The following is a 23,399-nucleotide window of genomic DNA, read 5'->3' on the forward strand; positions in this document are numbered from 1 at the left end:
ACAAGTCCCCTATGTGTATGTTATACAACCCCTTTGTTAAGGAAGAAAGTGTACCTGAACTGAATGCCCCTTTTGAATCAGTTATGCCCCTTCTCCGTCGAGCTGAGAGATGTTTTATTGCACCCTATGAGCTGCTTTCTGACTGTGGCACCAACTTCAAGGGAGGAGACCGAGAGCTGTGAGATGCATTTGCAGCCATGAATCCACTCAGGTCTATTAAAGCTGTTCTCAGGGTGCCAGTGGGAAGTCAAACCATTTTTGAGGAAGTCCAACACACATTACTAGTGGAGATAGAAGTAATTCTAAATTCCAAACCAATTCACTATGAATCCTCTGATATAGCAGATCCTGATCCCATTACCCCAAATCTCCTTCTCATGGGGCCGCAAGATGCTTCTCTTCCACAGGCTGTCTATGCAGATACCATCTTGCTGGGACGGAGACGATGGTGGCAGAGTCAAATACTAGTTGATTGGTTTTGGGCCTGCCACAGGTACGAAATAAATAGCAAAAAGACACTCAGACTGTGCAGGAAGGAACAGCTGTAGTAATACTGGACGCCCAATTGCCTAGAGGTCTATGGCCTGTAGGAAAAGTGTCACGCTTGTTACCCAGTCAAGATGGGAGGACCCAAACTGTGGAGGTCACCACTAAAAAGAAGAGGTTTATTAGACCAGTGGCCAGGTTGGTCACCCTTTCATCAGTTGAACCTGATCCGAAGGACTAACTTGTGATTTGTTTATCAAATTCAAATGTACCATTTAAAGGGGCGGCTGTTAAATCGCAAGTCTCCTCCCCACCTGCATCACTGCCACTCCTCTCTAAACCACTCCCCCAAGATTATTAAGCTCCACCCTTCAGGTCTGATTTCCCTCTTTTCCCTCCAAACCACACAGAAGAACAAAGAGTAAGTTTAACATGGACTTGTTCACCGTTAAAATATGATTTAATGTGTTACATACTGTTTTGAAGTCCACATCCATGGCGGTTCCACATAGTGGCCTCCATAAAAGGTGACCCGCAGTGCCTGTAGATAAAAACGTATCATTCTAAGGTAACAAAACCATAACAAATCTTAAATTCAGGTGATTATACACTAATGAAAACATACCTATGAATATTATATTACATTTCTGACAATAAACCAAATGTTACACACTGGACCTTTAAGAATCTTTCAAAAACATAGTGGAAGCTGATTTTCATATTCAACTTGTCATCACTTTATTGTTTTGCTTTTGTACATTTTGTAACTGGACATTCTGGAAAAGAAACAAAGAGAAAAGTAACAGAAACAAGTTCCTTTGACAGTCATCATGAGCATCATGCTTTTGGCTAAAACGATGAGAGGATCATTACAGAGAGCGCCACAAACAGCAAAACGCAACAAATACAAAGCAGTTCTCTTTTATGTACATTGTAAACCCCTGGATCATACATACACTTGCATGACTCGGGCCTCTTAAAAGTCTATCTGTAAAAAATCTCCGACAGCAGGAGAGGAGCATCTGTCTGTCTTTATATAAGACAGCAGCCAAGTGTCGGAGCTCAGGAACTCTTTGACATGATACAGAGGGGAGAGTAGAGAGATGGTATCTGAGTGGAAATAAGTGAAATAGTGATGGTCAATACAAGAGTACACTCATTTGAATGGAGGCAACCTCCGGGATGAGCAGTCACGTCCCATAGCAAGTGGCAGGGTTCACTTCAGTAATCTGGCTGGCTCTCTTCAACTAGCTCATTTATAGCTTAACAAGTGTTTGCTTGGCTTGATTACAATGTAGGAAGGAAAGGGTGCAGGGGGATGATTCACTCACTCATTCATCTGGTTTACCAGAATCAGGGTTGATCTATTATAGGCACCTGTCCCTCCTCTGCATGGCCCCACACTGAAAAATCGGCCAACCACTACAAACTAATCATGTGAAGAACTTCTAAAATTAGTCTGATGGTAACCAAGACCCTGATTAACACAACTCCAATATTTACCTGAAGGGCTCGGGAGTGCCCTGCATGCTGTATGGGTCTCATTTTTAAAGATTTATTCAGGAGCAGATTTTCAGGTCTGTGCTGCTTGTTGGAGTTCAGTCTCCTTGAGAATATTCTCCTAACATTCACCACTGACTATGTTGTAATCATGCGTCAGTGTTTGTCAGTGCTTTCTGTCACAGGACAGCAGAGAATGATAACAGTTCTGTGCTGGAGATACATAACAGGGTTAGAATGATATCGATCTGCTCATGTTGTCTTTAAAGGAATAGTTTGTCATTTTGGTTAGTACACTAAATTGCTTCCTTGTAGACTAAAGTGTATGCTAAATATGAAGCTATCTCCAGCCGCTGGTTAACTGAGCTAAACAGTGGAAAAATGTTGTTACCTTTGGAGAGCTCGAGGCTAGCCATTTTCTGTCTCTGTATTAAAGCTGCAGTATTTAGTTTTTATAAATATAACCTTTTGTTATATTTGCTGAAACTTTCACTGTATCTTAACAGTAGTATATGAGACAGAATCTGTGAAAAAAATCAGGTGCTCCTAATGGCAATTTAAGAATCCACCGGGCCTGAACGAAAATAACCAATCAGCGCCAGACAAAGATAGTTAATTGTCTCATTCCCAGGCATTCAAATAGACACTGAGAATGAGACTCAACAACAATCAACTATCTTTAAGCCACCAACCCAAAGTGTCTTTCTATTTTTCACAGATGATGTCTCATGTACTACAGTCAGGATATAGTGAAAGTATCAGTAAATATGACAAAAAGTTATTTTTATAAGTTACCTACTGCAGCTTCAAGCTAACTAAGTGTATTTCACACACTATCAAACTATTCCTTTAATGTCATGACTATGGTGTCATTTGATTGATATATATATTGTGTAATTTAGCTACAGTAAAATACATTATTTGTCTGTGGGAAGCCCTTAGCTTGAGTTGCTTGTCAAGCAAAAGTTTTAATCAGGTTCCACCCATGTTCGAAAAGCAACTTAAAGATTATAGTGGAAAAATCTCATGAAACACAACCACAGATTTGCAGCTTTGGAAAAGGAAAAAACATGAATATGGGCATCAGTCTACACAAGAACATCGACTGTACAGCTCTAATAACATCACTGTGGATTACATTTCACTGCTCTGCCACTGCTGACAGAAGCACACAGAGGCGATCTCGCTGGCTTTCAAAAGATTTTTCATATTATACACAAAAAATGTATCATACATTAGATTCAGACTCAAAGAAATGAGGCGTTATTTCTCAACAAAAATGGTCCTTGAGCATTTTTGCTCTTTCCTTCCATTACTGCATAGTTCAGCAGGCGTCCGGCACTGCTAAGGCTACACTGACGGCGTGGTTAATGAGCAGAAAAACCTGTACTTTTTTTTGTAAGTTTCTACTGGAAAGCAACAAACACACATTTGTATTTTAGTCTTCCAAATACAAAAGGTTGCTCCTCCTTGTCATTTCTGCGTTGCCCGTAGCTTTTCCTTTTCTCCAACTTCAGCAGCTCCACCCAACAGTCCGCTGCTTTAGGGCATCGGGTTCATAGTCCCATTCAGAGCTGTTCTGTATCATTTAGAGCAAATGGACCAATATGTTTGACATTAATAAGAGACCCATTGTTTTGGAAGGAGAAGCTAATATTTTGATTATAGTTGTGGTTAACATGGTCACACCAGGACATGGAAACTGAAGTAAAAAATAATAGAACATTTAATTTATCCTTTCTTCTGTTACATTGTAGAACTTCCCAGCATAATTTCCATCCATATCAGTTGGACACAACAAAGCTAACACCATAACCACAGTTAAGACTCCCCAATCCTTCCCTGATCTCCAAAGTCTCCCAAATGATACCAAAGTGACATTTGGAAACGGAGACAATGGAAAGACAGAATTTATGTATGGAAATCAGATGAAAGTAGCTTCCCAGAAGATGACTGAAAGAAATTAGGTCAGAGAAACATCCTGTGACGACAAAAATAAAAACCTGCATAAGTTAGACTAACACAAATGAAAAGACAGTGTGCAGAAACCATCATTTGACAAGCTTTGGCCCACTGTGTTGTGTGCAAGGTGAAACAGCAGAGGACATTAACTGTCCCATCAGAGGAGAATTCCCTCTGGGTCTCTGTCCTGGAATAAGGAGGGGGTGGTGGGGGGCGGGATAGAAGCGGAGGGGGGAGAGAGGGGGAGAGAGAGAAACAACTGGTTTAGCTCTGCCACCTTGCTGTTCTTCCCCCATGAGGCCAGTGGGTGGGGCTGTTGCGCCGAAAAAACACCCCCTCTCCATTCCCTCGACACACAAGTCAGTGCTTGTTGGACATAAAGAATAAAAAATATATACATTAAAAAAACAGAATGTGACAAAAACAAACAAACAAAAAAACCCAACAAGAACAGCAGCGTCAGTGACGACTCAGTCGATCTTGACCGCAGCGTAGATTTTCCTGATGAACATGTAGGCTGCGTAGAAGCCGATCGTGCCCGTTAGCAGCCAGAAGGACAGGACCATCAGCGCTGTGTAGCCGAAGTACAGGAGAGAGGGGATGAACTCCACAATGTCCAGCTGGAGACAAAGAAAGAGAAGTAAAATCCATTTCAACATGCTGGCCATTTCCCAGCTCTGTGGATTTCTACTTAAGGTACTTACATACCACCAAAGCCTGGTTGGTAACAAACTTGTAAGAGGCAGATTCTTTTAAAAATGGACAAAAATCAAAGCAGCAGAGGGCTGAGATCTTCCGACTTTTTGTTCTTTAGTGCAGCCCTCTTCAGTTATGAAGTACATTACACAGCTGGCTTTATCAAACTGTCAGCATAATGGTGTGACAGTTGGCGTGAATAAAAGACAGTCGGTCTGATTGTTACTGTGCTTGTTTTGCTCTCTCTGAGCAGAGGGAACTAGAAATATCACCTGTTGCCAAGTCGTATCTGTGGTTCATCCTATGTACTGGAGTGGTGAACAACGTTAATGCATTAGAACTTTATGGGATGGTAATGATTCTTCCAGGTATTAGAAAGGACCTGGGGAGGGAGTTATTGCTCGTAAAAAACTTTAAAATATTATTAAAATAATATTAAAATATTAATGTCATTTTTTGTCTTTGACAAGTGATCATGGTATAAGTGGAATAATGCCCTTCGAGGTGTCCATTATCAGGAATTAATCGATGACATGGAGACGATAATGGAAACCTTGAAGGGCATTATCCCTCACTAATCATTATATGACACACATTCTGCCTGTTAACAGTGATGTTTTCTACTGCAGTGAATCAAAGTTGTGGACATCTGAAATGTCTGATAGAGCCTCCGGGCCTTTACCTTGTTGATGAAGTAGAAGACTGCGTAAATGAGGACGTAGAACGCTGAGCCTCCTGACACCAGGAAAGTCCTCCACCACCATCGGTAGTCCTGACAGTGAGGAGATACAGAGAATACCCAGCACAGGGGTGTGTGTACAGATGAGGTTCAGGTAGGAGCAACAGGGTTGTTTACTGCTGCATAATGTTGGCTCACACACACTGTTGGTTCCACAAGCATTTGTTAAATGTGGTCCCAACATCAATGAACTGCAACTTCTTTCATATTAGGTTGTCTATAAATGTTTATAAGTTGTAACTATTGCTTTTTTGTTTTTTTATTGTTCTGTAAATTACAGTTTACTGAACTGTAGTCACACCTATCCTTAATGGACTTACCTCTGCACAGAGTTGGAAATAAACCATTACAATGCTGATCTGAGAGCAGGAGACCACCAAGATGATGAAGACCAGAAACAGGAAGCCAAAGAGGTAATAGAACTGATTCTCCCAGATTGCCTGTACACACACACACACACACACACACACACACACACACACACACACACACACACACACACACACACACACACACACACACACACACACACAGTTACTCATCCTCTGAATGTAACTAATGAACAATTTGAGGAAATTCTGTCTGAGGTCAGAGATGATCTGTCTGTTGAACTGATCACAGTGCAGCAACACAGTTGTACTCACGCTGAAAATGAAGAAGAGCTCGATGAACATAGCACCGAATGGCAGGATTCCAGCCATCAAGATTCTAGTTGAAAGAAATGCAAGAAAACATGTCTCAACTCAATAATTCAAATGTTATCCTGTAGCCATCACCCATCCCTGTAACTGGCCAGAGATAAAGGAGCAGATTTCTACGTCGGTTAAACACTCACCCTACAAACTTGTTCATGTACCAACGCTGCTCTGGGACCTGCCGAGGGATCTGGTTGGTGCGTACTGGGTTATCATACGGCTGTTTGCGGAAGCCAAAGTAGTAGCCCAGGTAGACCAAGGGCATGGAGATACCGAACCACATACACAGCAGGGCCAGCATTGTGGTGAAGGGGACCTGAAGTGGTTAATGGTTACAATAATTATGTAAAGATTTTTGGACATTTTTAAATGTTTTTTTCTTGTTTAAAGTGTGTAAAGTATGTAACTGTGCAGATTGGCTCAGGTTGCTGTATAATTGTTACTGTGTGTTGTCTTTTCAGCCTAACTGCAGCCTAACTGCACAGGTGCAGTGTGTGCTAACCAGGGGCCTCATGTACTAACGTTGCGTACGCACAAAATTCGTGCATACGCCATTTTTCACGTTCACGTTCGGATGTACTAAAAGTGAAATGAACGTGAGAATGTGTGGTCCTCCACGGCAGCTTCATTGCTGGCATACGTACATATGTTTTGCTTATGTCAATTGTCAGTTGGCGACACTCACAGGCAATGCATTGAAATTGCATAGCCGAAATTAACAATTGCTCTCGGGACAGTTCCACTGCATGCGAAAGCGTTATTATTTACAATCAATCTAGCTATTAGGCTACACAATTTTAAATCATTTGCAGATTATTTGTGTTAAGGGGTTATTTACTGCAGCGAGCAGTCCTCTACTGCGTGTGGAGGAAGTAGAACACACTCGAATTATCTTTAGCCTCTTGGCATATTTATGTAACAGTTAACAATGAAGTGCGGACCGATGTGCCGCCGTCTCATCAGCATGGCTCACACACAACAACAACTAGCGCTCACTGGGAGCGTGGTGACGTCACGTCTTGTACGTACCGTAACCCTTTCACAATACAGCAGTACAGTATATCAGTCTACCGTAATACAGGGACTCCACCACCTGTGGCCTGAAGGCTCTGGCGATGGGCAGATATGTCTTCATATCTGACCACTTCTATTTCAAGTCTGCTGCGGTGCGGTTCTCCGACCCTAACGAGTTTACTGCCTGTGCCACGCAAAATACATTTTTTTTGGCCTCTACCTCCGTCAGCAGCACCTCCAATTCACACATTTATTTTTTTCCTGGCTTTTGCCATTTTCCTAAGGACAGCACTATCTAGGCCTATTTATACTAATTAGCATATTCAAATCGGTGTATTTGAGGGAGGGGACATGGTGGAGCGTTGTGCTCGTGCATGTGCGCTCAATTTCATGTTGATTGCGATGTACAAAGAAAATGTGCGTGGGATTCTGCGTACGCACGTCTTCATACAATTTTTTGGTGTGTACGGAACTTTCACTCTTTCAGTGTACGCCACATTCTAGTAGGAAATCCACGCAAGTCTTAGTACATGAGGCCCCAGGTGTGGAGGAAGTATTCAGGTCATTATTTAAGCAGAAGTACTAAAAGTTCTGCATTCTACAACCTACTAAGTTAAAAGTATACAAGTACTATAGAAAAACATACTTAAAGTTGTGATTGTGCAGTGTTTTAAATGGTAAATGGACTGTACTTATATAGCACCTTTCTTGTCTTCCAACCACTCAAAGCGCTTTAAAACTACATTTCACATTCACCCCATTCACATGCCGATAACACAGAACCTTCAACCTTCACAACCTTCTGATTAGTGGACGATCCACTCTACCTTTTGAGCCACTTTTCTTTGTTTGTTTTACTGTACACTACATTTAGCATGTCACAGATAAAAATAAATATGGTGTTTACTTCCTAAATTTACTTTTGTGATAAAGCCACTGAAAGGTTAGTCTGTGATATGCTGAAACATAGTGTGGCAGTAGTCAGAAAACTCTCTTTCAGCACATCAAGTCTTATTAGTCACCATAAGCTGCTGGTCAAATCAGATCAAGTGATGCTGCAGCAGCAAAAAGCTGATTGTATTGAAATGTGTTCTGGTGTTGAATTTAAAGCTGGAGTAGGTCATTTCTATAAAAATAACTTTTTGTAATATTCGCTGAAATTTTTACTGTATCCTGACAGTAGTACATGAGACAGATAATCTGATACAAACAGTTCCCAAAAACAGCCAATAAGAGCAAAGAAAGATAGAAAGACACTTTGGGTTGCAAGCTTGAAGATCGATTGCTGAGTTTTGTTCCCAGCGTTCATATTTAACAATTAGCTCTCTGATTGGTTGTATTGGTTTCATTTAGGCCCGGTGGATTCTTGCAAATACCATTAGGAGCACTAGGAGGAACCAGAGGAACCTGATTGCTTCACAGATTCTCTGTCTCATGTTCTACTGTCAGGATATAGTGAAAGTTTCAGCAAATATAACAAAAAGGTATTTTTATAAATATTACCTACTGCAGCTTTAACTTCTCATTTGTAAGAGGAATATGTTTCTTATGTTTTCTCTCTAAAGTCACATAATTTGATTTTAACATGTCAACAGTGATTTGGGGTAAATATTTCCTTTAAACAAAGTATTAAAGTGATCTGCTATGACTTTAATATAAACGTCACAGTACAATAAAGTAATTAGCCTTCTAGCTTTCTATTTCCTTGTATTCTATGGATGCATACATTCTATATGATGTTTATCTGAATCATAATACTTACCGCCCCAGAGGAATGTTCTCCCCAGATGAAACAGTTGAGAATGAAGCAGATTCCAAAAACCACAGCAGGGTACAAAGTTGCTGTCTACAGGGGAGACAAAACAAACAAACCCTAAGCCTCTGTCACAACAACAGCAGGGTAAGAAGCACTTCAATTACACATAAAAAGTGGCTAACACTGCCATGTGCCATGCAGAACACTGCTAAGCAAATATACCAACTCAGGAGTGATGAGAGGCAATTCTTTTCACACTGAGGATTTAACTTATTACAGACTTACACAAAATGCTCCCTTCCTCCACCGATGGCCCTTCAGTGTGCGGTACAGTCTGCCAGCAAAGTAGCCACCAAACACACTAGAGAAGAAACATCCACAGGAAAAAAGCAGTGAGACAGAAATGCATATGAAAACAGGCTCCATTTTCTGGGACTCTTCATGAGGATCAGAGATGAATATGGCTCTTACCCCATGAACATGAAGAGGAAGCAAGCTGTGGTCATCAAAGCTCCTCTACTGGATGGAGACAACATGCCCAACATGGCAACAACTGAGAGAGAGAGAGAGAGACACACACACACACACACACACACACACACACACTTAGAACCTTTCTTAGATTATATTGATAATCATGCATTGTTTTACATAAGTTTAAGTAAGTTCCACAGTAACTTAATTTTAGGAATCCCTTATGAAAGTGAAATGAGACGATTGATACCACTCTCATGTCTATACTGTAGGAGGTTACCTGTCAGCACCTTTAAAGATTTCTAATTAACATGTTATGTCTGATTTGTTGGCTGGGCCAGTGAATCCTTGGAGTCTCCTCTGGTTGCCTGGCTAAATAAATAGATCAATGATTGATGATAAAAAAAAAAATTAAAAAAACTCACAGATGACAATGAGGATCATGCAAAAGAGCTGGATCCCTGAGCCCAGCAGAGAGCTGAGGATCATGGGATACTGAGGCGGCCTGAAGACGTCACCGTGGACATTCTTCCACCCTGACTCCTCCATGGTGTCCTCCTGGTTAGGGAGTAGAAAATGTGGTCAATTGCCTGGAATATACTTAGTGTAAGTTTCACTTACACTAAAATAAAATCAATCTGACCTATACAGATGCTCAAAGACATTATTTCTTTCCACAGAGACTTTCTGAAACTAAGCAAACAGGTGATGGTTTTCTTACTATGTCATCTTCTCTGTTGTAGTTAGCAATGTCCTTTCTCAAGGTCCTGATAATGATCATACTCAGAATACCTGAGAGAGAAAGGGCAGGGAACGAGAAGAATGTTAGTCAGCGAGAAAGACAGAATCTCTGCATTTCACATGCTGCAATCCAACTATAGATTTATTGTTTTATGTATATCTGTGTGACAAAATGTAACAGATTTAAAGGACTAGTGTGTAGGATTTAGTGACATCTAGGGGTGAAGTTGCAGACGTATACAAAAAATGTAGGAAAAACTACATTGGCCACAAACCATGCAAAAAACACAAACGCCTCAGTCCAGAGCCAGTGTTTTGTTTGTCAGTTCCGGGCTACTGTGGAAACATTGTGGTTTAAATAGCAGACTTTTTAGAAGTCACCTCTGTAGATAAACAGCTCATTCTAAGGTAACAAAAACCTACTACGCTACTAATTTTAGGTGATTATAAACTTATGAAAACAGCTATGAATATTACATTCCATTTCTGACAATAGATCCTCCGAAATGTTACACACTGGACCTTTTATAGATTTACATTCACAAGCTTCAAAAGTTTCCAGAGAAGTGTAACCAAAGCACAAGGGCAACGCTGTGTGTTCACTTATTTGATTTTTACCATGGGAATGAATCACAGTACTTTATTGCGGCAAATATGGTCAGAAATCTTCTTGTTCCTACAGTGTGCTGTTTGAATGCTGTCTCTGCAGAGTTTGACTCTAGAAGGATGTTTTCACATTCATCTGCTGAAAGAGGAAAGTTTCTCTGTGCTCATTGAAAATCAGATTCTACGGGGCGGGGCCTACCAGCAGGATTTGTGACATCACAAATAGTTTGGATCAGTCCTGGTCCAGTATGTAACTTGTACAGTGTGATGTAGAAACTTGAAGCCACCAGTGCCCATCCACTGAGAATGGACTTTACAGTGAAGTAGGAGACATCTTGTGTCCAGCAGGTCAAAAAAATATTTATAGATTGTGGATTTTTAATGAAGGAGAATGAGTAAAGTAATTAAAAGATTTTAACAAGGTACTTTTTTGCGATATAGATACAAATTATCATTCAAACTGAAGCTTTTTAAATATAAACATGTTAAAACATGTCTGCAGGGGATCTTTAACAAATGAAAGTTGAGCTGAGCAGGATGTCAAAAACTAGACATACCAGACAGGAAGAAGACGACCACCACGGAGTTGACAATGGAGAACCAGTGAATCTGGACATCGCTCATGGTCAGATACGTGTCCCATCGAGACGCCCACTTCACCTCACTCTCCTGCACAGAAGAGACTAGAGACTCAGCAGTCCTTCCTACTTTTATCTGGTTTTGTTTAATCCCATATCCTAGAGAACTGAAACTGCTGGATTTTATCATCTGACCTTGTAGCACTCCATTTTTAAAAAGGAACAAACCCTCCAAAGGGAATCAAATAGAGCCAGCTCTGATATGATCACATGGATAGAAATTAATTAATTCAATTCAGTTTGATTTGTATAGCACCAATTCATAACAGAAGTTATCTCAGGACACTTTTCAAATAGAGCAGGTCTAGACCGAACTCTTTAAAACATTAATTACAGAGACCCAACAGTACCACCATGAGCAAGACCTTGGCGACGGGGGCAAGGAAAAACTGCCTGTTAAAAGGCAGAAACCTAGGACAGATCCTTCGACTCTAGGTGGGTGGTCGTCTGTCTCGACCAGTTGGGGTTAGAGAGAGAGAGAGAGAGAGAGAGAGAGAGAGAGAGAGAGAGAGAGAGAGAGAGAGACAGACAGAGAGAAATTGTAATTTATTACGTATTGACTGAGATTGATTGATTGATTGTGATTGAGTCGGTCATAGTTACAGTATTACCAACAGTATAGATTATACAGTGGGTACGGAAAGTATTCAGACCCCTTTAAATTTTTCACTCTTTGTTTCATTGCAGCCATTTGCTAAAATCAAAAAAGTTCATTTTATTTCTCATTAATGTACACTCAGCACCCCATCTTGACAGAAAAAAACAGAAATGTAGAAATTTTTGCAAATTTATTAAAAAAGAAAAACTGAAATATCACATGGTCATAAGTATTCAGACCCTTTGCTGTGACACTCATATTTAACTCACATGCTGTCCATTTCTTCTGATCCTCCTTGAGATGGTCCTGCTCCTTCATTGGAGTCTAACTGTGTTTAATTAAACTGATTGGACTTGATTAGGAAAGGCACACACCTGTCTATATAAGACCTTACAGCTCACAGTGCATGTCAGAGCAAATGAGAATCATGAGGTCGAAGGAACTGCCCAAGGAGCTCGGAGACAGAATTGTGGCAAGGCACAGATCTGGCCAAGGTTACAAAAGAATTTCTGCAGCACTCAAGGTTCCTAAGAGCACAGTGGCCTCCATAATCCTTAAATGGAAGAAGTTTGGGACGACCAGAACTCTTCCTAGACCTGGCCGTCCAGCCAAACTGAGCAATCGTGGGAGAAGAGCCTTGGTGAGAGAGGTAAAGAAGAACCCAAAGATCACTGTGGCTGAGCTCCAGAGATGCAGTAGGGAGATGGGAGAAAGTTCCACAAAGTCAACTATCACTGCAGCCCTGCACCAGTCGGGGCTTTATGGCAGAGTGGCCCGACGGAAGCCTCTCCTCAGTGCAAGACATATGAAAGCCCGCATAGAGTTTGCCAAAAAACACATGAAGGACTCCCAGACTATGAGAAATAAGATTCTCTGGTCTGATGAGACCAAGATTGAACTTTTTGGCGTTAATTCTAAGCAGTATGTGTGGAGAAAACCAGGCACTGCTCATCACCTGCCCAATACAATCCCAACAGTGAAACATGGTGGTGGCAGCATCAGGCTATGGGGATGTTTTTCAGCTGCAGGGACAGGACGACTGGTTGCAATTGAAGGAAAGATGAATGCGGCCAAGTACAGAGATATCCTGGAAGAAAACCTCTTCCAGAGTGCTCAGGACCTCAGACTGGGCCGAAGGTTCACCTTCCAACAAGACAATAACCCTAAGCACACAGCTAAAATAACAAAGGAGTGGCTTCGGAACAACTCTGTGACCATTCTTGACTGGCCCAGCCAGAGCCCTGACCTAAACCCAATTGAGCATCTCTGGAGAGATCTGAAAATGGCTGTCCACCAACGTTCACCATCCAACCTGACAGAACTGGAGAGGATCTGCAAGGAAGAATGGCAGAGAAAACTTGTTGCATCATTCCCAAGAAGACTCATGGCTGTAGTAGCTCAAAAGGGTGCTTCTACTCAATACTGAGCAAAGGGTCTGAATACTTATGACCATGTGATATTTCAGTTTTTCTTTTTTAATAAATTTGCAAAAATTTCTACATTGTTTTTTTTCTGTCAAGATGGGGTGCTGAGTGTACATTAATGAGAAATAAAATGAACTTTTTTGATTTTAGCAAATGGCTGCAATGAAACAAAGAGTGAAAAATTTAAAGGGGTCTGAATACTTTCCGTACCCACTGTAATTAATTTATTGTAAATATTGTTGTCCCTTATTGTTATTATTATTATTTTTAATTCCAAACACTTGCTTTGGTAATATGTACAGTGTTACGTCATGCCAATAAAGCCATTTGAATTGAATGGAACTGAAAATTGAGAGAGAGAAAGCAGCGGTAACGACAGAAGGACAGAGAGAGAAAAAAACCAAGGGAGGTGTTCCTGGCATGTCCAACTGGGAGGAGGCCACGGGGCAGACCAAGGACCAGGTAGAGAGATTATATCTCCACATTGGCCTGGGAACGCCTCGGGATCCCCCAGTCAGAGTTGGCCGATGTGGCCAGAGAAAGGGAAGCTTGGGGTCCTCCGCTGGACCAGCTACCCCCGCGACTCGACCCCGGATAAGCGGATGAAGATGATGATGATGATGATGATGACTAATGCATAATTAAATACATTGATTTGGGTGGTTTTAGGAATACATTCAGGGTCACAGAGTAGTCTGATTCCCGGTTACAAGATGTTTCAAGTCACTGACCTCCCAGCGGACAGAGTAGGTAAAGAGGACCTCGTTCTCCTTGGTCGGATCAATCTCCTGGGGGGCAGAGCCACTAGCCTCAGGCAGCGTGCAAGTCCCTTTTTCCCCAGCCTTTAGATCTGACAATAAATACAGAGTATTACAAGAATTTTTGATTTTCCTGGTAAAGGTAGACAGAGAAATCTTTAGCCAAATAATCATCAACTCACTACACGGACGTTGAATATTTTCTAAAAAGGGATGGAGAAGATCAAACAAACCATTTCAAATTTTATTTACAAGCTATAGGAACATCTTAATTCTAGACCTGGAGAGAAAGAGTGAGAGTGAGTTTCTGCTCAGGAGGGAGAGAAGGAGAAGAGCTGTACAGCATGCATGGGAATGAATAGAACATCTCTGAATAAGTAGCTAAATCGCTAAGGGCGGATTCAGACCAAATCAGATCCTTCCCATTCATTTTGAATGGGGGTGGTGTGTTGCAGGAGGAGCGACCTGCAGCGGAGAAGTTCTCAAACAGAATACATTTTTGGAGAAAGGCAACCCGATGCACGCAGTGGCCAATCCGGTAACCAGCCTGAATAAATAAATCTGAATAACGGTTCAACTCAGCTCGCTAGGCTGAGGGGCCGGGGTTATTTGCCCTAGTTGACAGAAATCTGTCGTACCGATGGAAAACTTTAATCCCCTGTGTCCTCCTTGCTTTTACAAATAACACTTTTAATCACCATAGACCAGAAACAATTCACAACCTAAAGCTAGTGTGTTGACACCTACCATCTACTTTAACACTCTGGGGTATGACCTCAAATCGCACCACCCTGTAGTTGTGAACGTCCCCCTCCTCCAGCTTCTCCCTGTGGAAGTACAGGATGAAGGACAGATGGTTGTGCAGATAAAACTGTGAGGGAAAAAAAGAGAAAGGGCATGACAGGAATTAGCCCCCTTCAAAAATACAATCAGACTTTTCATTTTAGTCCTCCTTAAATATTAATGTGCATATCATCCAAAAAGGACTTATTTCTAGTACTGCTGGTGCATCCTGTTGTGCTGGTTACGTGCACTCATTGTTTCATGGCTGAAAAACTCTTTCAGTAATATTTAATAAAATCAGATCTCAGGTGTGGGTGCTGTTTTAACTGGCAACATAAAGATAACAGCCCTATAACTTTCATCAGATTTTGATTCAAATATTGCCAAAAACCTGACTGGTACACAAAAAACATGACAGACACAAAAAATCTTTCAGTTTTTAGTAGAAAATGTAGTGTTCCATCTCTCATAAAAAGCTGATCACTAAAGGCAAAATAATGAAAAGAGAAAGTGCAAAATAGTATTATATAACTAAACCACCTTGCTTCAGGACAGACATTTACAACATGTACCTTGTTGCTGTCGACAAAGCCCAGTCTGTAGCCATGTTCAAACTGGATATCTTTCACCACGTCCTTCTTCTGCTCCTCCTCCCCTCCTGCCTCTCTGTTGGGGTAAAACTCTAACCTGGTGGCAACTGGCAGGTTGTCTGCAATACTGAGAGACAAGGCGAGGTGTTCATTTTGCATTTTGAACATTCAAAAAAATCTAAATGCAAGAGGGGTTAATGAATAGACAAAGACAAGTTATCTTCCAACTGGTTTTTTTTCTTTAGACTACAGCTGGTAACAACTGTAAAATGTATCTTTGGCAAAACAGTAAGGAAGGGCTGCTCACAGGTGAACGTAATACTCCTCCTGGACTCGCTCAGCAACCAGCTTGCTTTCTTCTACACTGAGCTTTTTCTTGTCACACACTGTCTCGCATTTCTTGTCCTTGTTCATCTCAACATTGTAGCGGGTATTCACAATGCGGTCGCCACGTAACACCTCACCTACAAAGAAGAACAATAAAATAAAGTTAACATAAAAACAGACTGAAAAATTAAATGTGTATTTTAAAAAAAGCTAATTGTAAGATAGCATTGCTTTTCTTGAAATTGGATGAAATCAAATAAATTCAGACAAACTCAGCAGCATTGCACTTACCCAGGTTCTCTCCCTTGTAGAAAACAGATTCGGGCTTACAGAAAGGCAGGGAGTAGTATTCATAAGGAAGCTGGGTACGGGAGCTGGTCAGCTTCACTGCCTGAAAAACAAATGATCTGACTGACTGCGATATGCAAAACTACACTCACAACAACTTGGTTTTGAATGACAGACATTTTTAACTGATTTTAACCTGAATTCAAACTACTAGTAAATACATCAGCTGATCATGGGAACTGTCAGAAACTGGAACCACAGGGGAGAGTATCAAGTGTTGAAATTCATACAGCAACATTTCACTATCTTTACACTTGTGAATTGATGCGTAGCTCGACCCACAATGTGTAGGACCTGCAGGCTGGGCAGGTTCACTTACTAGAAAATATTAAGGGCATGGGCAGGTCAAGTGGTAAAGCAATGTTCAGAGTAAGTTATTAAAAACGTACAGAAACATCACATTCAATAGTCCACCTTTTCTGCCCCTCTTTCACTCTGTCTCAAATACAGAGTGATGCAGTGCATGCAGACAAATGCTTTTACACTGATCAGTGCTCGAAGCAAGTCAAAACAGAATATATCCAGGAACTGTGAACTCCATTTTCTATACTGTGCAACCAAACAGTAGGCTAAACAAAGACTGTATGGACCTACACATTTTGTTATAATTCCCTATAATGTGCAGGATACATTGTTTGTGTGTGCAGTGTTTGTATGTGTGTGAGTGAGAAGTAAAGGAGGGTTACTTGTTTTTCTGCTGTTCAACAGTGAAGAACACTTTTGGAACAGTTAATCTGTTTGTTAAGCCTAGATATTTGCAGAGAGCGCTCTGGACAGCTCCCTCTGCTCCCAGCAGCAGAAAAGCCCCTTGGAGACGCCCAGACTTTGGTTTTTAAAAGATGATTTTTTGGGCCTTTATTGCAGATATTAGATAGTAGTAGCAGTACAGTGACCTGCAGCAAGGGGTCGCAGCGGTAAGGTCTCAGCCTCTGTACATGCACACTCTCCACAAGGTGAGCTACGGGGGCGCCCTGGGAGAGGTTCAGTCCTGACAACTGTGCTATTATAATGCATAAAGTTGGGTGTTTGGACGTCAGGTGTCTTACTTATTGGGGATAAAAGGTTGTTGATGTACATTTTTCATCATAGTTTTTTAAATTTACACAGGATCTAATGAATTTCTGTCTTACCTTAATGTCTACTGTATCACCCTCATGGAAGTCCCGGGGAGCGACGCCAGGAACATAGAAGGGCCAGACCACAGGCAATAAGGACAACAGCAGCAAGGCCCACCATGTCTCCTGCAACACAGGCCAAATATCTTACACCACAAACAGTATGGAACAGGTATATCATGAGATCTGATCTAATTTCACCATGCCACATTAAGCCACAAAAGACAAATTACAAACACTGGGAATTAGTGACAGAGCTGCAGACTGTGCTGAGCTTCAGGTTATAAGAGACAGAAGGACGGTTGCTGTGTGCTCACATATCTCTTGCAAGAAATGCCTTCAGGCAGAACAAACTTGAGACTACTTCTTAACAATTCTCTTTCATGATGTTACTCAAACATGTCAAAGCTTTTTCACACTGACATCAAAATGGATTATAAAGTGTGGCAGTAAAGGACGCCTGGCCCTCCTCCAACACTGAACCAAAGCACTTCAACAGGGCTCCAAAAAAAACATGCGACCAAAATGTTTAAGAGTGCGACTAATAATTTGTGTCGCACTGGTGCACCTGACGCTGCCCAGGTGAAAACATAAATTCATTTCGCAAGCGCATCATCTCTCTGTTCTCCTGTGACCGAACTCACACACTCATGGTAGGATCATATCGTGTTCTAAACCAATAAGAGACAGAGCTCGGGCGGGTCTTTGCCTCTGATTGGCTGTGGTCCTGTTCACCGCGCTAAGTTGTGTGTGTTTAAAATTGCCGAGCCCCGGTCCTTCGGCGACAGCATCAGACTCGGAACCAGAAGAGGAGACAACCGAGTCTGGGATAGAGCCCGGCTCCGAGACCAAATTAAAAAGGTCAAAATATATTCCTTCAGACAGGACTGGCTGAAACAATTTCCCTGGCTGAGGAACAACAAAGGACGTAACGCAATGCACTGCGTGTACTGTCAGGGGTACGGTCAGAATATGGACGGAAATAGTGCATCGTGAGCGGGTCAACAACGTTTCGTATCGAAACTTTAAAAAAACATAACATGTCTAAAAACACACAAGTGTGTGTAGAGAAAATGGCCCCTCTCCCAGCTGCATTTCAGCGGCAGGTAGTAGTAATCATTATTATTATTATCATCAATAATTATTTTACTTGAAATGTTTGAGTTTGAAATGTTCAATTTCAGCTCAGTGAAGCACTTTAAACACTTTATTTTTCTTTTTATATATAATTCAAATAAAGACAAGCATTTATTTACACCTTATTCTTGTTTAAAAATCCTTCACATTATATGAAAGTTATGGAGAGCGATAAAAAGGTGACCTTACGGCGTTAAAGGCGACGCAATGAAAAATTTGGGCGCACCTACATTTTGTGCACCTAAAAAAAAAAAGTTAGGAGCACCAGTACAACCAATACAAAAAGTTAGTCCGGAGCCCTGAAATAGCCAAGTTTACCCAGAAACATAATCAGGGCTTTTACATATTGGGGTGTACTCTGCCTAGCAAAATGGATTATGTCATAGTAATATATTAGTACAGTGATGGAGGGGATCTATTGAAGTCAATAAGTATTTCCACTATTTTTAAGAAATCATTTCCAGGATATTCTCCATGATTTTTTAAATGACAATATAGGAGAGCAGTTACTCACCAACAGTCATATCATTTATCGGTAGGTCTATTATTCAGCATTCAGTATTCTCAGGTTCATAACAGGTAGGTGGCCAACGTTTATGAGACACTCCGCTTTAAATTAGATTCTTCCACATTTGTAACATAATGATTTTCGTCAGAGCCCATAAGTAAGTTCAAATTAAGTAGAATTTATTTTATTTTACATAAAATTCATTCCTCAGAAGTAGAAAGTGTATGTTGCATGTACAATTAACATTGCTGTGCGTGTATTTATTAACAAGAGGATTTTTCCTTTGGACTTGTGTCTCCAGAAAACGCTCTGTAGTGTCATACTGCGCAGATTACACTTCTAACAGTCGAGTTTCACACAAAATTCAGACCCTGATTCATAATTTTCAATTAATCAGATTCAATATTTTCCAGGAGATCATAGATTATTTCCAGGATATTTTGTCATTTTAATCAATTTTCAGCTGTTTCCATGACTGGAAAACTAGTCTTCAAATTTCTAGGTTGTCCATGTTTCCAGGACACATGGGAACCCTGAAAAGAACTACATCACCCCAGTCAAAGTAACATCCTGAACAAATCCAAGGCTAGCAAAGCAACAATCAATGGAGAAATATGTTACTATTTATTTTTTAAATTAATGCACAGCTGGAAATCTACCTGGAGCAGACCTGTGAAAAGAAATCTGTGAAGATAGACACTCCAAAATGAACACCTGGCAAGCACCACATTCAGGTTAATTCATTAAAAAAAAAAAAATCAATTGGGGTCACTGGCTAGTTGACCAGTAAATAACTTGGAGTAACAGTGTAGGGCCAGGTTTACAAAGATAAAGGTATGCGTTTTTGCAAGATGATGTGTGTGAAAGATGCAGTATCCCAAATATCCTGGGAAAATATGAAGCTCAAAAGGTTCAGAAAGGCTCAACATTTAAAGCTGAATATTTACAGTCAAATTATGCACGATGCAGTTTTATGGCAGTTCATTCAGGACCCTGTGGCCTGAGGACACTGAAGGAGCTACACGGTTCCGAAGCTGTGCATACAACTGTTTCCCAGGTGATTCAGCAGCATCATGGCACACAGCCAAAGACAAAAACCTCACATGACATCTACGCTAGTGTTTGCCAGAGGGCGGGGGAGGGGGCAGGGGGGCAAAGTTCTCCACATGCCTTCTGAGAAAGTGGCTACATTCAGCATGAGAACTGATTTATTAGAGAGATTATTTAAGATGTTTTTTCCCTGTAGGACAATGATCCCAAACATAAAGCCATAGTGACAGAAAAATAGCTTAACAGTAATGACCAGAGGCCTCATTTATAAAACGCATCCTAAAACCCTACGCACTCACAAACCTCACATCTACTTGTGCAAGAAAATATGTAGATCTATCAAACCATGCCTAAATACGCACCGCAGTGAATTGTGCATGTGGCATACATCTGACTCATCAACCAGAACTTATTTTAGTGAGAAATCTTTCTCACGTAAATAGACTGCATAAATACAGCGCTTTGATCCAAATCACTTTACAGTGTATCTGTCATTCACCATTTCACACACACCAATGGCAGCTACCTACCATAAAAGGCACTGGCCTGGCTATGGGGAGAAACTTGGGGTTCAGTGTCTTACTCAAGGACACTTAGACTGGAGAAAGGCTGCACGATATGGTGAAAAAATAAATGTAAATAATAATAATATTAGAATAACACTAGGGATGTCGGGATGCCGATATTCACTAAAAAATGTAATATCGGGAATTATCAGTATCGGGTTTTTATAACCGATGTTTGTTCTGTAGGCTTCAGCATTTCCGAGCCTGCATGAACGCAGCATGGGACGTTTACCGGCGCGCGCTAGATGACGTAACAACAACAACTACACGCTAGACTGGTTGGTTGCTAACCGTGGCTAACAAGCAAACAATTTAAAGCTGAATGATTTTAATATTAACACAAACACATTAACCAAAGCTAGCGGTTAGCACGTAGCTAGTGATTAGTGTTAGCGCTCTCTTCAGTATTAATACAGTGAAAGTTGAAGTTGTTCTCTTATTTTGCACAGACAGTGTTTACATTTGGAAAGATAAAATCACAATAAAGTTAGGCATAATGTGTTCATTCCACAATAGGAGATATGTAATGTTGTTATCTAACAGTTTTGGTGTAAAAAGCCTGCATATATCGGTATCGGGTGATATCGGTATCGGAAACTGAGAGTTGGACAATATCGGAATATCGGATATCGGCAGAAAAGCCAATATCGAGCATCCCTAAATAACACTATTCTATAAGACATTGCTTGGGCTCTGTGTACCAAACAAACAGGTTTTCCTACATGTGGAGAACAAAAAACTACTAGGTATTGAACTTTGACCCCTTCTACCAAGCCACAGCCACCCAAATTTGTGGCAGAACAGGTGTTACACCAAAATCTGGGACTAGCCCCAATATTCCTATGACATTTCACTCCTCATGCCTGAACTCCGCTGCACCTCACAGACTACGGAATTGCTGTTCTGTCACATTCCTCATGCAACTTGACAGAGCTTACACAGTTGTGTGAGGATGAATGCTGGGGGAAAACTGGAGTGTCCTGATATGCAAAGCTGATACAGACCTGCCTGACCTAATAGTGTCAATTACGGCTGTAGTTTCTGCCGTGGGTGTCTCTGATTGGTATGGTTTACTTTTTGACTTACTGTAATTATTGGGTCTTTGAAGCTGCAGTAAGTAATTTTTATGAAAATATTTTTTCAGCTCTGATTGGTTGTTTTCATTCAGGCCTGGTGGATTCTTACAAATCCCATTAGGAGGAACCTTTGTTTTTCACAGATTATCTGTCTCGTGTTCTAATGTCAGGATATAGTGAAAGTTTCAGCAATAATGACAGAAAGTTCTTTTTATAACAATGACCTACTGCAGCTTTAAGATACAATGAGTCCAATGGGAGCACATGCATTTTATCGGTACTGTGAGTACAGGAGGAAGTTAGCAAGAATGGCTTCTGGCTTCTACTCTCATTTAAGTTATGATACACTACCAACACAGCTGAACAACATAGACAGTCTTAGTTCACATTGTTGGTTTTTTTTGTAGCTGATCTGCTGCTGTCATCTTGATATCTTTCAGCACTGTTAACTAACGTTACACCGACAACAAGCTCAAACTGTCGCTGCCGGACCAGGCTGCTACAAGCTAACGTTCAGCCAAAGTTCGGCTAGCTTATTTCTCCCGGCTGTACAGCAAATGACAGTTTAACAACAGAGTACGTGACTATTGAGGCTCCGTCGACACAGTTTCAGATACGAGAAAAACTGTAAAAATCATTTTTGTAAGCCACCGCTCACTGACAGTCAAGCTAGGTACCGAAAGCTAGCTAACTATAGCAAGCAGTTAGCCAAAGCGACGCTAAAAGAGCAGCGAACTCCAGTGAGTCCGCTCCGAGGGGACGTTCGATGCTGTGTGTCGGTCCAGGTAGAGCTCTACCCTGCCACTGTAACAGCACCCTGTCTGTGTTAGTTCGGGAAGAGAGTATGAGCGATGTGTAGTTTGAAGAAAAAGAGTTCGCTCTTCCACTTACCATAGCCGCGGCCGCCATTTTGAATACGTGTCATTAGTGACGTCGCGGAAGTACCGTGGTTTTTGGATTCATTAATTTCTCTTTTTATTTGACACACCCATTAATGTAGTGCTGCTTAACAGCCGAATAACTGCTGCCCTCCACTGCTGCTACTGCAAATAAATAGTCCGTTGTTTATTTTAATAAATATTGTGAATTACTTGTTTGTTAACTATCTTAGGCTACATAAATCATTGAGATTTGCCTCCAGCTTCATAAATAAAAGCCATATCTAGGGTGAATTAAGGGTGATCGGGACATATGGTTGAGTTTGGCGATATTATACGGGGTTCATTTTCTTGCTTGGTTAGAATGAAAACTTTATTTGCTTGCTACTTTGCCCTAGCTGTGGTATGACATTACGTAGGTAGGTGGAGCAAGTGTCAGACAGGAAGTTGATCCTGCAATAACTGATGTGAGAACAATAACAATAAATATATTTCACTAACGAATATTCTCTGGAAACATGAATATGATGTACAATTTGTTGTTTTTATGGGACAGCATGATTGTAGTGACTGGGACACTGCTAAAAGGCTGTGCTAGTTTTGACAATGATCAACCTTGCCATAGAGCAGTGGTTCTCAACCTCAAAGGAGTTGCGAGATAGGGCGTCAAATTAAGCTTACACCAACCTGATTATTCTGGGGGGGGACTCTAAAAGGTTGAGAACCAGTGACTGAAATGGGTCAGAGCTCACTGTGGAATCCCATCTTGCTAATGTGACAGGAAAAACAAAGATTATATAAATCATTATAATGAGACACTAAGTCAATATTTTGAGATGTTTCTTCATTTTTTTTTTGTATAGCGCCAATTCATAACAGAAGTTATCTCAGGACACTTTTCAAATTGGTTCATTACAGTTGTTCCACTCACACA

At 41.0% G+C, this 23,399-nt stretch overlaps 1 protein-coding gene and 1 long non-coding RNA gene across 2 annotated transcripts in view; one reads left to right on the top strand and one right to left on the bottom strand.

The window, feature by feature from the left end:
• LOC127377845 (uncharacterized) overlaps positions 1 to 23,399 on the top strand; it is an 88,426-nt gene that overhangs the window by 27,830 nt on the left and 37,197 nt on the right. The gene's annotated exons all lie outside the window — the stretch shown is intronic.
• tm9sf4 (transmembrane 9 superfamily protein member 4) lies at positions 1,200 to 22,533 on the bottom strand. The gene is made up of 18 exons (XM_051426026.1): positions 22,479 to 22,533; positions 17,266 to 17,376; positions 16,079 to 16,178; positions 15,768 to 15,924; positions 15,443 to 15,587; positions 14,835 to 14,958; positions 14,061 to 14,179; positions 11,227 to 11,338; positions 10,044 to 10,114; positions 9,748 to 9,880; positions 9,320 to 9,401; positions 9,134 to 9,209; positions 8,855 to 8,938; positions 6,219 to 6,394; positions 6,028 to 6,091; positions 5,704 to 5,823; positions 5,327 to 5,416; positions 1,200 to 4,568 (listed from the first exon to the last, which is right to left on the bottom strand). The coding sequence occupies exons 1-18, from the start codon at positions 22,494 to 22,496 to the stop codon at positions 4,419 to 4,421; spliced, it is 1,932 nt and encodes a 643-aa protein (XP_051281986.1). The 5' UTR covers positions 22,497 to 22,533; the 3' UTR covers positions 1,200 to 4,418.

The sequence above is a fragment of the Dicentrarchus labrax genome, unplaced genomic scaffold (genome assembly GCF_905237075.1).
Source record: "Dicentrarchus labrax unplaced genomic scaffold, dlabrax2021, whole genome shotgun sequence".
Taxonomy (NCBI): domain Eukaryota; kingdom Metazoa; phylum Chordata; class Actinopteri; family Moronidae; genus Dicentrarchus; species Dicentrarchus labrax.

What these genes read in the sequence shown, in the direction of transcription:
- tm9sf4 (XM_051426026.1), bottom strand. An exon ending in GAGAACATTCCTCTGGGGCG is followed by an intron (nt 6,395 to 8,854) that starts GTAAGTATTATG and finishes TAACCACTTCAG; the next exon opens with GTCCCCTTCACCACAATGCT. An exon ending in ATTTCCAACTCTGTGCAGAG is followed by an intron (nt 5,417 to 5,703) that starts GTAAGTCCATTA and finishes CCTCACTGTCAG; the next exon opens with GACTACCGATGGTGGTGGAG.